Raw genomic sequence first — 17,260 nt, 5'->3', positions numbered from 1 at the left:
GGAACCATTTAATCGTTAAAATAAAGCTCATTCGAGTTGAATTGAATTTTAGTATTGATTTAAACCAATCTCGATTCTCGACCCCAGATCTGCGCAGCAAAATACAATAACAAACATTCTGGAACACGGCACTGCAAGTCAGTGCACGTCCGCGGCCTCAGCGGGGGACCGCTGCCATCGCGGTGCACAGCTGTTGTCTGCGGGAGTACCGCTCACAACACCACCTCTGACAAGCACCGGCTCGTAGAGCACGGCAATCGCCACAATCGCCGTTCAGTTTTTATGTTTGGTCTTTACCATTCAGTCGCGTCACGTTAGCCGCACGCACTACACGTACTGTTCGTCCGCTCTCTCGCTCGCCATTTCACTGTTGTAATACGCGTATCGCTGTCGAAAACCTGTCTATCCGCGACATCGGTTGTCACTCGTCGTTTCGTATATTTCGTGGACATTATCCACACGTTTTCCGACATGGGCCGAAGCCTTGCACTATGGACGAAGACTCTGAGCTTTCCATCCCGAAACTCGCCCAACAAGTCATCCAAGCACAGCATTACCACGTCCATTAACACGTCGTCATGCACCATTTTCGCGCCAGCCACAACGCCCACCAAAGATAGCCACACTCCCGCGTCCACACCAGATGTAAGTTCACTCACATCACAAATTTTTATATTTATGTTTTATCTAAATATCGTTAAAAATGTCATATTAAATTTATATTGCCTCCCTTCTACTATTTAATTATTTAATAGGAAATGGCACTGATTACTGTTTATTCGTTTTATTGTATGTACATTTATATACATTTTTTTTATTTGTTTTTCGACTAAAATCGATGACAAAACCGTAGTCCACAGAATACATTACTTTTTTTATATTATTATATGAAATTATAAAGAAATAGATAATTAATTTCCGTATTCTTGTATACTATTGGTAATATTATCTACTTATATTGTCCATTGTAAAATATTACATAATTCCGTAATTTGCTGAGAAATAAAAGAAAAAATGGTCAATAGTGGTTAAAAATACATTTTGTGATTTTTTTCCAATTTGGAATCTAACATGGGTTCTACGATATACGTATTATTTTTTTTTGTAACATTTAACTATTTAAGAATTATATCTATTAATATAAATTGTATAGTGTGTACGTGTATGGTATAATGTAATTTTTTTTTTAATTTTTATTTGTATTTATACAATCGGTAAATATATTTTTTTACAATAAGTATACGTTATGTATGGAAAATAGTAGACTTGATTGAAGAATCCATCCAGGGACTTCATAGGGTGTGAAGTGGTTTTTTTAATGTAATATTTGATAAAGAATTCACGCGGGTTCGATCCGAGATTAAGGCCTAGACCTAATTAAGTCTTGTACTAGTATATTGTGATCTATAATCGTAATTTCCTAGGTAGGTATATTAATATTGTTATCAAAATTAATTAACCCAGAAAAGTATAGAAATAAAATAGATAGGTACATTTTATTATATTGTATGATAATTTTTTTTTAAATGTTTGTAATACGAGAGGTGCAGACTGCAGAGGTTTGATAATAATTTTTCGAAGGTCTATTCAGAATATTTTAATATTGTACTTTGTTAATTCTGTGTATAGTCTGTATATATGCAAGATTTAGGCAGAGTAAATATAGTGAATATGCATAAAAATCGTAGGCGTTTATAAAATAAATAATTTAAAGAATATGAACCAAATAAGTACATAGAAATCCATTTTGTCATACTTACAAATTGTCGTCGTTGTTCGTATAAAATGATGAATATGTAATATTTCACTGACTGTTTCAGACAAAATCTAATATCTAATATCCGGCCATTAGGACGAAATGTTTTCAAAAAAATTTAACAATGTTTCATCTGAGAACTGGTTACTAACCTGCACAACAATCACTATTCACTATCATTTATAATAAACTAATAATAATATATCATTACTACGTTAAATTTAACCTTTAAATATAAAATAGATACTTAATATATGCAAGTAAATACCATAAGGGGTGATTTCGGGTTACAACCGACACAAATATTATATAAGTAGCGTAATAATAATTGTAAGTTAGTTGTTTCGGATATCTTATACATTTAATCATAATATTTGCGTAAAACCGTATCAGTACAATAGAAGTTATATTATTCTGTATACGGTTTTGGACAAACACAGGTTTATGTAAAGATGAAAACGTACCAAAATCTATAAAGTAAATAATAACAATTAACAATTTAATATTGTAGTGCGCACGCTTAAGTTATATAATATACATATATGGTAGTACATGTGTATATATTATAATAATACTACAGCCTACAGGCTACAAGTCAACGGCTACGGTATGATAATAATAATATTGTCCATTATAGCTATTACCATACAATTGTCGACAGAGTTATTTTGAAATTATTATTTCATTATTATACACAGAGGTATTGCGAGCAAATAGAGCTACCCGTCATCAGAAATGAAAAATATTATTTAAAAAAATAATCGTTGGATTATTATCATATTATATAATAGCTAGAGACTACCTACTACACCAGTTGACCGTTCGCCTTTGCATAATAATTGTTTACATTCGGGTGTAACGCAAGTATGTATAAAGTTGTTCGTAAACACTTTTTCGATCGTTGTCTGCGAAACACGTTATTGGGTTCCCATTGCCGCCGACCCAATAAATTAAGAACCATAACCATAACAACCTGTGAAACTATATTTACAATTACGTTATCTCATTAGTATTTATGTTGATGTCAGATTAAAACTTATATAGGGACACACGGGGCAGGGTTTAAAACTTGCAAGTTACGGGCCCCATCAAAGGAAATATAAAAACTGCATTCCTGTTCTTATTTTAAATGAAATACTAAAATGTTACCTTTTTGTTTTACTTAATATAGTTTATTGACACTTACCTATTATTTTAACAATTACGTAATATATCACTTAGTATAATAAAGATGCAAACATTTAAATACAATTTATAGGTACTTGTATTTGTATATAATATTATTTATATCACGTCTACGTAAAATTATTATTTTCAATAAAATAATATAATTTAAAATGTTACATTTTGCATAAATATAAATTAACAACATTAAATTTGTACATTTATTTTTATTCATTAACTAAATAACACTTGGAGAAGAAAACTAGGGAAATATCTTCATGTTGTTTACGGGCATAGGCCTTTTAAAGCTACAACTTATTAAATTTTCAGCACGATATATTCCCAATACTCCTATGTAGAATTAAGATTAATATGTATAAAATTCTGGCTAATACCTCAAATATTGAAGCCTTATTTACTCAATAAAAAAAACTGAATTAATAAAAATATATTCTTTAATTTTAAAATAACTAAAACTAATGAGTACCTAACAAAAAATTAACATTATAACTATTATAAGTGTTATATTTCCCGGTCAAGTATATATTTTAAAGATAGGTATAAATATATAATAGGTACTTATTTACAAATATTGGTATGATAATGGTATGTATCTACAGATATTACCTAGTACCTATATTGTACGTAAATATATTGATATGTTTTTTTTTTACCTTCGGGTGAAATATCTGGAAGAAAAGATACAAGGGAAATTAATTGATAAAAATTGGAAAAAATTGATAAATTTCATAAAACTAAGAGAGATATTGTAATATTGGTATTATAATATGATATATCTATATTGTGTTAGGATAATAAATCGAAATATATAACATATTAAAACCGTATTGGTTTTAATTTTTTTTTTTTTAACATTCTGTATAAACTTTTTTAAATTTTTTACTTGGACAATTGTTTTTATCATTCATTGTATTTCTGTACTTTTTATCTTGAGATCTTCAATAATATTTTTATCGTTTAATAGTTCTAGTATAAAAAGTATAAATGATCACTTAATAAGCTTTTAATAAGTTGACAAAACTTAATGTGCCCTTCATAGTTCATATATGCGAGTCTCGCGTACGTGTCCCTCTAAATCCAGGCATCATTAATGTATAGGTATTGAGAATTGAGATATGTGTAAAAGCAAGAAATACCTATGTCCTACCTTTGAAATATGTAAACATACATATAGATGTTTGAATGTGTTGGATTTGTCGAGACAGTCAAGTGCAATAGACATACAGCGTTTCTCCAACGTTATTTACCTATACTATTACTTAATATCAAATAAATAGGCACTCATTGAAAAAACACCCACTCATCAGATGACTTCCGACCGAATTTCGTACACTGTCTCCTTGTTTTTGTATGCGTAAAGCGCTGCGCGTAGATTATTATATATATACTATTCATATTAAATTCTCGCCTCACATTATTATAATAATCGTATATGTATAAATTGCCTATGCAAGACACGCGCGCAGCACCAGTCATCACGGCCACAACAGGTGTAAACTATTAGTTTCCGTCTGGAGAGTCACGAATAGAGGAGCCGTCGTAAATGCGATGTCCCGGCGACCCGACCTATAACTATATGGCTTTGGCGCGTACGCGTGGTTGAAAAATAAAATATGTTATAACTTATAGTGTTATAATAATATATCGAATTGCCGGTGTCGATATTAAATACCGCCGAATAGGTCGAGTGTATAGTGAAATAGTGTATATTATAGAGTATATGCATATAAGTATAAAAAATTCCATTAAGGGGTCGAATGCTCATTTTTTATTCCACAGGATATCCGGTAATGAGTTTCACCCTTCGCCCTCACTAGTTTTTATCGCGTCTTTATCATAATGTTATAACGACTGCGGCATCGTTCTAATATAAAATAAACATCGAAATATATTTATAGTAGTTATAATAAAACTCATTAAGCGCCATTGTATAACCATCTCTCGGACTGCGAAGTATAAAGTCTAATAGTCCTATAGCTAACGGGTATTTTGGCATTTTGTACCTCGTTGAAAACAAGAGATAGTATAAATCATTGTACATATAAATATATATTATATATTACCCGCTATTATGTATTATTGTAAACTCGCGCGCACACATAACCAACCGGTTGCCGCTATCCCGTCACAATGTTATTATTATATTCATCTTCGTGTACGTTCCATTTCTCCTGTGTAAATCATAAAAATCCTTATGCAATTTTAATGGCGACTTATTAATTCGAAAGTAATTATACGCGTGCAATGTGTTTGCCCCACCATCCGTTTGCGGTGTGGGTGATATATTTCTTTTTGTTTTGTATATTTAGGGTACAATAATATAATAATTAAATGCATGCAATACGTAAGTACCTACCATATTGCACATTATTATTCACGAGTTGGTATACTCGATGTTAGGAATCGGTAGTAGCACCTACATAATCTTTATATGGAACGAAGGTTTTAATTGAAATAACGTAAATTCAACACAACGCATCGTTTGAGATGTAGGTTAATTTGCGAGGACCTAGGTAATAATATATAATATTATTGTGAAAAACATCTTTAGTTATATACTCCGACTAATGATCATAAGATTCATATACACCATTCTTAATTGCATTAACTATTTACAGAGGTCCGAAAAGAAACTGCTTACCAACAACGATGAATTAAAAAAGTAATTAAATAACTTTATTTGGCAATAGTTTTGGTAACTATTGTTCGGTTAAAACTCATATCTATACTCAGATTCAAGATCTGTGCAATTCTAAAGATTAGTTAGTGCATTATTTTAGTAAATATAATTAAATTATAACATTTTATATTCTTGACATGCAAATCGTATTGCTCACGTAAAATTTAGTATTTGCAGATACTGTTGTATTAGTATGTTTTTGATAACTAATAAGTAATAACTATAATAATTAAGTAAAGGAATTCGAAAACAAAATAATATTTAGTTTGGTGATTTTATTGGTAAAAAAAAATATAAATTAGAATATATACAGAATTCTTTAGACAGATCGTACAATTATTTTTATTATTATTATTTTTTTTTATAGTAGATACTTATTTAATAGTTAATTAGATATACTATTTATTACTGGAAACTTATTTACTGTGTACCTATGTATAATATGTATTAAGCTATATTTACAAATATATCTCATTCATCAATATTCTTAATATTAGGTACCTAGTCTTGATATATTTAAGAATAATCAATAATACGGCTGTGCGTCTATGCATATTATTTGAAAAGTTTACATTAATTAATTTAATGAATAAGGTATTTATTTAATTAGATACCTACCTATTAGGTTACTTGTATCATAATTACTGAGTTGTGATAATTGTGTTCTAAAATAGTATGTACATTATAATACAGACACCTATTTATCCAAATTTAAATTATGGCGAATTAAAGTGATAGATACAAAACAAATATTGTTGGCATAGTATCTTTAATAAATAATGTTTATTTTACTAGAAACATAGTACTTAACTATATTAATTTACTAACAAACATCTTATTAAGTGTTATATTTGTGTATTTATTTACCTATGTAAAATAGGAGCATATCATATTATAGGTTCTATAATTACTAGTATCCAATACTACCTATATTAGGTAATAATAATATATACTTTATGTCATAAAATTAAAATTATTAATAATAATTTTTTTAAAGGTATAAAAAATTTACTATTCTAGTATAGGCATATATTTAAAATATAATAATAATAATAAAAAATATAATATAATAATAATAATGTAATAATACATAAACATAAATAAGATTCTTAGATCATATCGTTTGATATTTTTTCAAACGTATTCATAAAAATGAGAAAATATTTGTCTGACTCTCTTGCGTCATTGACATTGTTATTTGTTAACAATATTATTTGATGAATGAGTTATTTTACATATGAAGAATATTGTATAGTCTTTTATTTTTCTTGTAATCCGAAACCGGCAGGAAAATGGAACAAGCTGAACGTGACCCTAACTAAGGGAGGATTCATTTAATCACAATTCGAAATCATCTGTCACAGATCCAACATATGTGTATGGGGAAAAATAATATGACCCTATTCGGCTGAGTGGGTACATAGACATTCCTTAATGGACATCTGTTCAAATGTATTTATTCTGAACTAAATAATTCATAAATATATTTGTGTGAGTACGTGTGACTTAAATGTTATCGGGAGGTCAGATAATTTGTGAAGCATTTTTTTCATAAATATAATTTATGTGCGTTATGCAATAATATTCTTAAAGGAAAATTCGATACGATTGTCATAGGAATGTTTAGGGCTGTCAAAATAACTCTGTTCTATTGCCGAGTGACTAATGATCTTCTTGAATTGTACTCGTATAATAGCATAAATAACGCTCAACATCAAGAATAATATCCTATCGTGTAAATGTTTTCAACATTACACTTAAGTACTAGTCTTAAAATGATTTTTAAATTTAAATTAAAAAAAAAAAACCATAACAAGACTTAAATACTTAATATATTATAATTCATAATATTATGTAGGTACTTACCTTTTAAATTACAAAGCGAAAATACTTATACTTTGGTTGTACAAAATACCCCGTGTTTTGCAAGAATAATTTTTGTTGTGGTTGATTTAAAAAAGGTTTTAATATTGCTTGTACATGGACAGTTCTCCAAAAATAATGTAATCATATTATATAGGTACTTAATCTACCGATCAGTTTTAGACTTCGGGCCTGCAGGAGGTCCATGTGGATGAACAGGTGCGTGTTTCAGCAACCGTAACTTCTCGTATAGTCGTATGTTATAATGATTTGACCAGAACTACGGGCCTCCCTTAAACTTCACCAAGCGTATATCCTTTGCCTTCGAAACGCCTTTCATTATTATATTATTTTTGTGGCAGTAGGTATATATGCGCACAATAGGAATCACACCTGGTTTAGTTTATCTTAGTGCTCAGTCTTCCTTGACACGACGTTAAAAAATAACATTTAGTTATTACTATCTACTATATAATATCGATTTTATACATCATACACATATTAATAGTCTAGTTGAATTTTACATTAATTAAGTAGAATAGGTTGACCTCTGCCTTATACAACTATACAGTTTTTAATTCATAATCGTAATGCATTTTAAAATAGGTAGATAGGTACGCAAGTTCTGAAAAAAACTTAGACAAATTGTTATTAAACCACTTAAACCAAAAACAATAATAGGTTCGATATTTTATACGATTATGAGTGACGACATGTTAAACAACTACAATGTACCGTAGGTATTTTACTTAATATATAGTGTGTATTGTAATATTACGATGGAAAGTATAAAGAAAAAAATCATTTACCTGCAATATAAAGGAATCGGGATAGATTACCAGAAGCTGCCCGATATTTACTAGTTTATCAAGAGTATACTATTAGAGGCGTAGTATATAAATTACTATACCATGAGAATCAGTACTAACTCGAAATGTACCTATCATATCCACTATTAAATAGTTTAATCGATTTCTGTGGTTTCTTTCCCTGTGGTCGTCACTCGACCATAAACGAAGTTTTATAATTAGGTATCTGCTTACACTCGACATTTCGACTATATTGGGTATTGTACATATAAAATATTTTTCTACTATGTATATTTTTTTTAAACATTGTTTCTTCATATCCGTATTTAATTCTTATAGGAAAAAAAATATTGTTTATAGGTTCTATAAATTAACAATATATGCGATAAACATATGTTTCATTAAGTACGTAATTTTTTAAACCCAAGTGTGAAAGGAAAAACATTGGATGATCTCTATTATTTGAGATATTACACACAATAGGTACACTACACAACACATTGAGGAAAGATATAATTTCAGCCTATTGTAAAACCTATATAAACGTACAAAATATTCTTAAAACCTTTAGAGGAATTTTGTAGTACCCACATGTGTTGGTTCTGTCTTACTAACGCAACCATACTGTTCATACTAAAATTTACGTTTAACAGTTCCAATTTTGTGAATTTTGTGTTCAGCTTAAATATTAGAGTGAAATTACCTATTATCAAACTTATGAGTAAAAACATTATCTGAGTTTTTTTGTCAATTTCTTACTGTATTTTAATTGTTAAGCAAATTATGAGTGGGTACATTTATACTATGTATTAAAAAAAGCTCATAATTCATTTAAAATTAAAATCGACGAAAACACGGATAATGTTTTTACCTTTAAATTAGATAATAGGCCATTTCACTTTAATATTTAAGTTAAACTCACAAAATTGGAACTGCTGAACGTGTATTTTAATATGGTATGCGTTAATAAGACGGAGACGACACATGCGGATACGGCATCTTCTTAAATACATTTTATTAAATATTTCGGCATATCTTTTTAGATTTTATAATGATAGATAATATATTAATATATAACAATTTTTTAAATTAAAAAGTACAATACTTTAATCTTTTATTATCGAACAATCTAATATGTGTATATATTATATTATATAAGATTTGCAAAGCTTAGGTTAAATTATTTTGTTAAAATGTACTTCTTACAAATTTAATAATAATGACTAGTGAGCGGACATATAATTTAATAAATCCATTGAATTTGTGTGGGAAGCATAACCTTTTTTTATTTATGGTTTCAATCATTAAATACAATAATATTTTAAGAATTGTTATACTATTGGAACTAATTTCTGATTGCAGATGAAGTAACTTATCAATTATCACACCTTAAATTATATAATAGTTTAAATTATAAGCTTTATATGCATATTATTATCAAAAACTATAATTATCTATTGTTGATCTCAACTGTACAATTTAAAATTTTAGTATTTTACTTTTAGATTTTTTCTTTAAGAATTTAAAATATAAAATTAAGTCATCATTACATTATTACAATGTTAGTTTTCTATTTTGTGTATGTTTTTAAGCTTTTTAAAAAAATATTTAACAATTTTGATAACTTGTTAATTTTGTTTATTGACAATATTTGCACATTTTCAGATTTAATTTTAATAGGATGTCTACAATATATAGAATTTATTTTTTTTTTTAAACAAATCGCAAAATTAAAAATAATACATTTTATATTTCAGGTCTCAGATTGTGAAAAAGACAAGGATATAATGGGATCTGTTGTCTATTGCATTCACCATAAAGAAGGTTGTAAATGGAGTGATCAACTAAGACGTCTAAAAGTAAGTATTCAATATAATATATTGTTGTTGTTGAGGTACCTATAATAATTAGAAAAATTAAATTAATAAAAAAATATTGAATTTCTTTGTAAAAATATTATTTTAATTAATCAAAATATTAACATTATATTAACAGGGACATTTGCAAACATGTAAATATGATGCGTTACCTTGCACAAACCACTGTGGAGCTCAAATTGCCAGAATTCTAATGGATGACCATGTGAGATACACATGTATTGAACGTGTTATCAAGTGTGAATACTGTAATGGTGAAATGAAAGGAGAAGCAGCTGGCGAAGAACATAGTAGAACATGTCCAGTAGAGCCAATTCATTGTGAAGCTAAATGTGGTGTTAAAATTCCAAGACGAATGTTAGCCAAACATAAGGTATACAATTTTAGAAATACATTTTAATTAAATGGTTAATTATAAATACAAAATTTTACTCAGGTCACCGAATGTTCAAAAAGATTAGTACCCTGTCGTCATTGTGGACGGCAATTTGTAGCTGACACTATTAACTCACATACAACATCATGCCCACGTTTCCCTTTAACTTGTCCCAATCGATGTGAAATTGTCACTGTAGCACGTGAAGATTTAGAACATCACATTAAACATGCATGTCATTCGATATTAACATCTTGTAGCTTTAAAGATGTCGGTTGTCGATTCAAGGTACAAAGTTAAAGATATAATTTGAGTACCTTTTAAAGTTTTAACTAACTTTCATATTTTCAACTATAGAGTTTAAGAGGTAAGCAAATGGACACTCACATGGAAGAAGCAAGCCAACAACATTTAACATTAATGTGTTCAATGGTCACTAAACAACAACAGCAAATTGTATCCATGAAAAAAGTGATAAATAATTTAGCTGTTAATCAGTCTGGTACATAATATTTTTTAAACAATACATTAAATTTAAATATCAATTGCTTATAAATATTTTATTACTTAAAGGTACGCTAATTTGGAAAATCAGCGACTGTACTGGAAAAACTTGAAGAGGGTCGGCACAAATTATGTGGTGATGGTCTAGAACTCATTAGTTCGCCGTTTTATACCAGCCAATTTGGGTATAAGTTGCAAGCATCGGTGTTTTTGAATGGCAACGGATCTGGTGAAAACACACATGTATCTGTTTATATAAAAATACTGCCAGGTGAATTTGATGCTTTACTGAAATGGTCATTTTCACATTCCGTATCTTTCACATTATTTGACCAAAGTGAGAAGGTGTGTATTGAAAAATATTTTATACATTTATGAAACTAACCTGTCATGAAATATATATTTGCACATTAGAGTTGAATGTACTAAGGACAAATAGCATAAATATAATAGGTATAACTAAAATAATAGTTAAAAATAGAACATCAAATATAATCAAAATACACCCAATATCAATTTTGATAACACTTTTCTATAATTAATATAAATATAATTTTCAGTCAATATAAACAATAATTTTTAAAATACTATATAATAATATTATTATAATGTATTATATAATATAAATTGAAAAAAAAAACATTGATAAGCAACTTGTATTTGCATTGTAATGTGCAAATATATTATTCTAGTGGTTATGTACAAATGTAAAATATATATAAATTACTAATATTTCAACTACCTTTGTCATTTTATAGCCATGTAACATAGTTGAAAGTTTTGTGCCTGATCCATCTTGGGAGAATTTTCAACGACCAAGCACACAGCCAGATAGCCTTGGATTTGGTTTTCCTAAATTTGTGTCACACGAAACCCTATTAAAAAAAAGACAATTCATTAAAGATGATACAATATTTCTACGCATCAAAGTAGATCCTAGCAAAATAGTAGCAGTTTAAAAGTATTTTTAATTTATATTTATAAAGTATATTTAGTATGATCTCGTAAAATGTATATAAAAAATAAGTGTTCATATTTAATTTAATTTTTTTTGTAGTATTTTATTACAATTGATAATGTATAAAATGTGACTTGTTTGTGTTATTCATACATCAGTTAAATCAATTGATTGACTTTATTTCTTATTTTTTTTTCTTTTATTGAAGGAATGCTATACCAAATTAATTTTATATAATTATTTCATAATTATTATATTATACACTATACTATTTTGTTATTCACATTAAACCTATTTAATTTTAAGTATTATGTAATTAAGTGTTTTTAAATAAATTATAAAAATCTTACATTATATAAATCTATTCTTAAAGAACTGAAAAACTTGATATGAATTGTCTCTATTGCCATACATGTGCAACATGTCTATACAAATTGAATTGTCTGTTTTTCTTAGAACTACAGTAGCTGAAAATAATGGCTTTGCATTCACTGTAGTCTCTAAATGCTGATCAGCTTTTTCATCATCCGATTCAATGTGTAAGCAATTATCATTTGTTTTTTGACGTTTGATATCAGCTAATCTTTTTTCCAAACGTCTCTTTCGTCTTTGATGAGTCCATGTATTTTCATATGCTTGAATGTCAGCTTGGTATAAGACATTTTCATCACTTTTTGATTTTAATGTCGCTATGGATAACTAAATAGAGATAAAATAGTATGTATGAAATTAAAATTATAAATATTATTAATAAGGAATTACCTTAAGACTAGCTAGAAGTTCTGATAGTTTGGTTAGAGCAGTTGTAGAGTCATATGTTTCTGGAATTTTAAAAGACACAGGAGGTCTAAGTTGTTTTAACTTCTCCTTTTGAAACTCTTTATTAGGCAAAAAATCCTTTAATTTTATATCAGATTGAAATGTCCAAGCAATTCCCCAACGAGCATTCCGACCTTGATAGAAACCAGCTTCTGCAACTGTACATGCTCCAATAGCTTTCAGTTCATTTTTTAGAGGGTCTAATGATGCTTTATAACCAACCATTGTTGTATAAATACTAATAAAAATAAATAAAAGTTATAATATAAATGCAATATATTTTTTTATAACTATGGAAATTGTTGAGGATAAAATATTTTTATAACAATATTACACTAGATAACAAAATATTTTTATCAAAAGAAAAATATCTTATATATTTTATGTAATACAAATAGTTTCTATAATACATAATATTAATTGATTAATATATTTATATAAAAATTGTATTAGGGATGGGTCACAACACACCTATTTACACACACTATGGTTAAAAATAAAATGATTGAATTAGTTAATAAAAATGTTATCAATAAACCTAGAATTTTTTTATTTTAATTGAATCATCATTGCAGAGATAATATGACAATCAACAGTATAAAAATTAGCACCGGCATATGAGGTGTGCAAGGTATTACCTCCAAACCTGGTTAGAATCTTTAAATATATTTATATAAATTATATTTGAATAAGGTCAGGTATAATGTAATAATCAAATTTGTCTTATTGATTTTTTTTCAAGTTAATTAATGAACTCAATTGTGTATATTTGTATAATTAGTATATATTATATTACCATAACTAAACAAATAGGTAGGCATATTAACCACATAATATTACATATGAGATGTTCTCGAGACTTAGAATAAAAACTAAGAGATGTTGAGCAGTTTAATAATAGTACACATTATACATTATCCAATTTATATTTTTGAATGACAAAACAAAAATTAAAATTTAGCTGACGTTCCTGTTTATCATCTAGTTTAGTTTGCAAACTTATTAAAAGTTGCTCTAAAATATATGTTTTATTGCTATTTTTAGAGGAATTTAAAAACAAAATAAACATACCTACATAGGTTTAAACCATATTTAAAATATCTCAATAATATAAATTTATTATTATGAACACTAAACACATCATATTTATCTGAATATGTTAATGCCATATTCACACAGTGCAGAGTAACAGAACAAATTTTTAGCACACCTAAGGACTGATATGAATTAATCATTTAAGACATTTTAATGGAAAATATCCCTCAACTTGTTAGGTAACACCACTCCAAGCCGGTATAAAATAAAAAAAATTACTGAATCAAACCTAATTAAATTTATAAACAATGAATTTCAATTTATTAAACCGAGTGCACTAGTAATTACATTAATTAGGAGTAGGAAATAAAACATATTTAAAACGGTACTAACAAATATGCATACTTTGAAAAGAAACTAAGTACAACTACGGACATTGAGTGTACATACCACAATTTTTTTCATCAAATACTACATGAAATTTATTATTTGTCTGTGCATTAAACTAGAATTATGTCAATTATATCTGTGATAGTAATTAATAGTAAGTAAGAATATTTTTACATCAAACTGATAAATAAGACCAATTTAATTAGATATAAATAATCGTAAACAATACTATGTTATTGTTACCTTATTGAATTTTGTAATATTTCACTTTCCTTGATCATTTTTTTTACAAAATCAACTTCTCCTCCTATTGTATACATTTCAGAAGTAATTCCTACTGAACTATCAGCTTCATCATCATCTGAGTTTAAATTTGAATAACTATGAAAAGGTGGGTTACACATACAGAAGTCATAATGTTCATCTACTGCTACTGGCAATAATCTTTCCCATTCTGATACTTCAAGAACTGAAAAATAGAAAAATAGAATTAAAAAACTTCATTGTACTACATTCTTGTTAAGTAATTACCTTGAATTAAATTTTGTAAATTATTTTTTTCCACATTTTTAATAGCATTTTTAACAGCTTCTTTATTGATATCAGTACCGACCATGGACCATTGAAATTGTTTAGCTGCTAATAATGGATAAATGCATGATGAGCCTGTACCTGAAAAAATTAAATAATTTTCAAACTGTTAGATATTAATTATCAGTTACAAAGCTATCTAATATGAAAAATTAAGTACCTAAGTTTTTATTTTATATTAGCAGTTTACATATTATGTGTCATTATAATAATTAACAAGAAAATTAAAACAAAATAAAAATTGTTAAACAACAATAATAATACTAAAATACCAGATGAATTTCTGCATGAGAATATGGGAAACCATTTTGTCTTGGCCTGTATTGTAATGTATCTAGAATCTAGATTACTTTTTTGTACTTTATATCTGTATCTAAATACTTTTTTTTAAATTAATATATATTAATATCTATTTATCTATTTATTAATATCTATATCTTAGATATGAAATATAGTTTATTTCAATAAAGTATTTAAGATACAATTATTACTGTTGTAGAATGTAAAACACTCAATGAAAACTTAATTGAATTAGACCATGTATAAATAGAATTCTGAAGATGATTTTTTTTAATTATTTAGTTTTAGAGAATAATGATGATAATACTATAAATAATGATTTAAGTCTTATAGACAAGATATTTTTTTTTTCATATCTAAGATATTTTCAAGAAAAAGTTCAATTTTAATCTCTTAAAACAGTGGTGGCCTAACTTTTTTTTATTGATTTGTTAATGTGAATTATGAGCTTATATTATAGTCGCCGCAATCATACAAAACAATCATTAATGATAATATACAATAATTTTAATTATAATATTACTAAATGTTATTGTCATAACAAAAACACTATGGTAGACAATACAGGATCTCAAACCTGTTCTAATCCAGGGTCGGCCTGGGTACCTAAGGGCCCAGGTAGGAAATACTTTTAGGGGCCAAATAATTGTATACTGTATTTTGGGGTAACACGAGGACCCAGGAACTATAATACGGCAAGGGCCCAGGCAGGAATACCGGCCCTCCGGCCGACCCTGTTCTATTCTATTGGCCATTTCCATATATACGATTAACAATGTAAATGGCAATAAGCAATAAGAAACTAGGAAATATTTTTTAATATTTTAATTTTAGTATAGGTATTATTTTAAATATGAAGAATGTATACTGTATTTTTGATTTTTTTTTTTACATAAATGTAAAATATAAATAAAAAAGTATTTTATTACAACATTGGTCTTGGTAAATATCTACCTATTTTTTTAGACTTGGGGGTTTTAAATTAATGATTAATAATTAATTGATAAACCCTAATTTACCAAAATTTAAAATTAAATCTAATAATAAATATAATAATAAACATTTATATTTGTTCTGTATTTATTTATTTATCCATAAGCGCTTACTATAGTATTAACTATTATTACATTATTAAGTATAATAGACTTAGTTTAATTTATTACCTATATCTATTCCTTTGATTTTTTTTGTATTGTCGTAGTTCAAGTTGAACAGATCTTCAATCCACAATAAATAGTTTAGTCGTAATGGAATGGTAGGTATTAATCTACCTACTGGCAAATCAACATCTAAATCAAAGTCTTTCTTCAATAGTATAGTAGTTAATAATCGAAGACCTTCCTGATTTTTAAAATCGAAAACAATTTTTCCATTTAAACCCTGTAAAATTAATTGTTAGACAATACCAAATATTAAGGAAACAAAAATCATTAGAATTTATTAAAAAAACAACTGGGTACGTACAGTTGACGCATATTTATTGAACTCTGGATATTTAACCGACAACTCTTTGAAAGCGGGAGGTGTACGGTATATATTTCTCGGGTGCATGAACTGGTTATTCGGCATTGTCTATACTCGATAAGACGGGCTTAAGAAGGAACACGAAGTTCGGATTAATTTTATGCCAATTTACAAAATATTATTATCGATCAACGAACGTCTTTTACAATGTGGTTACGATAGATATTAAATAATAATTACTTTTACTTTCCACTATCTACATATGATAATAACTAATAAGCATGAAATCGCGGGTTGTCTCAAAACGGTCAAATCCGATATTAATATTTAACGTTAACACTAGTCATCAATCATCACTCACTAGATATACACTAGACGCCCAAAATCTAAATATATGATACTAAAAAGTAATAATCATAAATTCGCTCGCACGGGCTGGTATGTAAATAAAAAAAGTAAATACTAATACTAAATAATAAATATTTATGTTTATATGTTATGAAGTAAAATTGTACGATTCCAAAGGCATTACAAGTCGGAAAAGAATTTTCAAAAATAATCTCACTGACTATTATGTAAATTAAATTTTGAAAATTATTTAATAAAATATTATATTTTTATAATGTATGGTTACATATTTACATTTTTTTCAA

General features: G+C 27.5%; 2 protein-coding genes across 5 annotated transcripts; one reads left to right on the top strand and one right to left on the bottom strand.

Moving 5' to 3' along the window:
- The first annotated feature begins 272 nt into the window (after positions 1-272).
- Positions 273-12,106, top strand: LOC113550630 (TNF receptor-associated factor 4-like). Its single transcript, XM_026952582.1, is given in 8 exon segments — positions 273-645; positions 10,051-10,152; positions 10,289-10,543; positions 10,607-10,834; positions 10,904-11,048; positions 11,120-11,154; positions 11,156-11,395; positions 11,809-12,106. Coding segments are annotated over 8 exon segments (1,380 nt in total). The 5' UTR covers positions 273-471; the 3' UTR covers positions 12,010-12,106.
- Positions 10,685-17,057, bottom strand: LOC113550631 (U6 small nuclear RNA (adenine-(43)-N(6))-methyltransferase). 4 transcript variants are annotated; one of them, XR_003405035.1, is made up of 8 exons: positions 16,608-17,057; positions 16,307-16,523; positions 14,784-14,924; positions 14,496-14,721; positions 12,771-13,065; positions 12,359-12,707; positions 11,793-11,925; positions 10,685-11,297 (listed from the first exon to the last, which is right to left on the bottom strand). XR_003405035.1 is itself a non-coding variant. In XM_026952583.1 (7 exons), the coding sequence occupies exons 1-6, from the start codon at positions 16,710-16,712 to the stop codon at positions 12,360-12,362; spliced, it is 1,332 nt and encodes a 443-aa protein (XP_026808384.1). In that variant the 5' UTR covers positions 16,713-17,057; the 3' UTR covers positions 11,657-11,925; position 12,359. The 4 variants fall into 4 exon arrangements, 1 of the variants encoding a protein (XP_026808384.1); XR_003405034.1 differs by having other exon boundaries at positions 10,685-11,276; XR_003405036.1 differs by having other exon boundaries at positions 10,750-11,435.
- Positions 17,058-17,260: the final 203 nt, after the last annotated feature.

Source organism: Rhopalosiphum maidis, chromosome 1 (assembly GCF_003676215.2).
Source record: "Rhopalosiphum maidis isolate BTI-1 chromosome 1, ASM367621v3, whole genome shotgun sequence".
In the NCBI taxonomy this organism is placed as follows: Eukaryota; Metazoa; Arthropoda; class Insecta; order Hemiptera; family Aphididae; genus Rhopalosiphum; species Rhopalosiphum maidis.
This window is presented reverse-complemented; position numbering and strand designations above follow the sequence as displayed.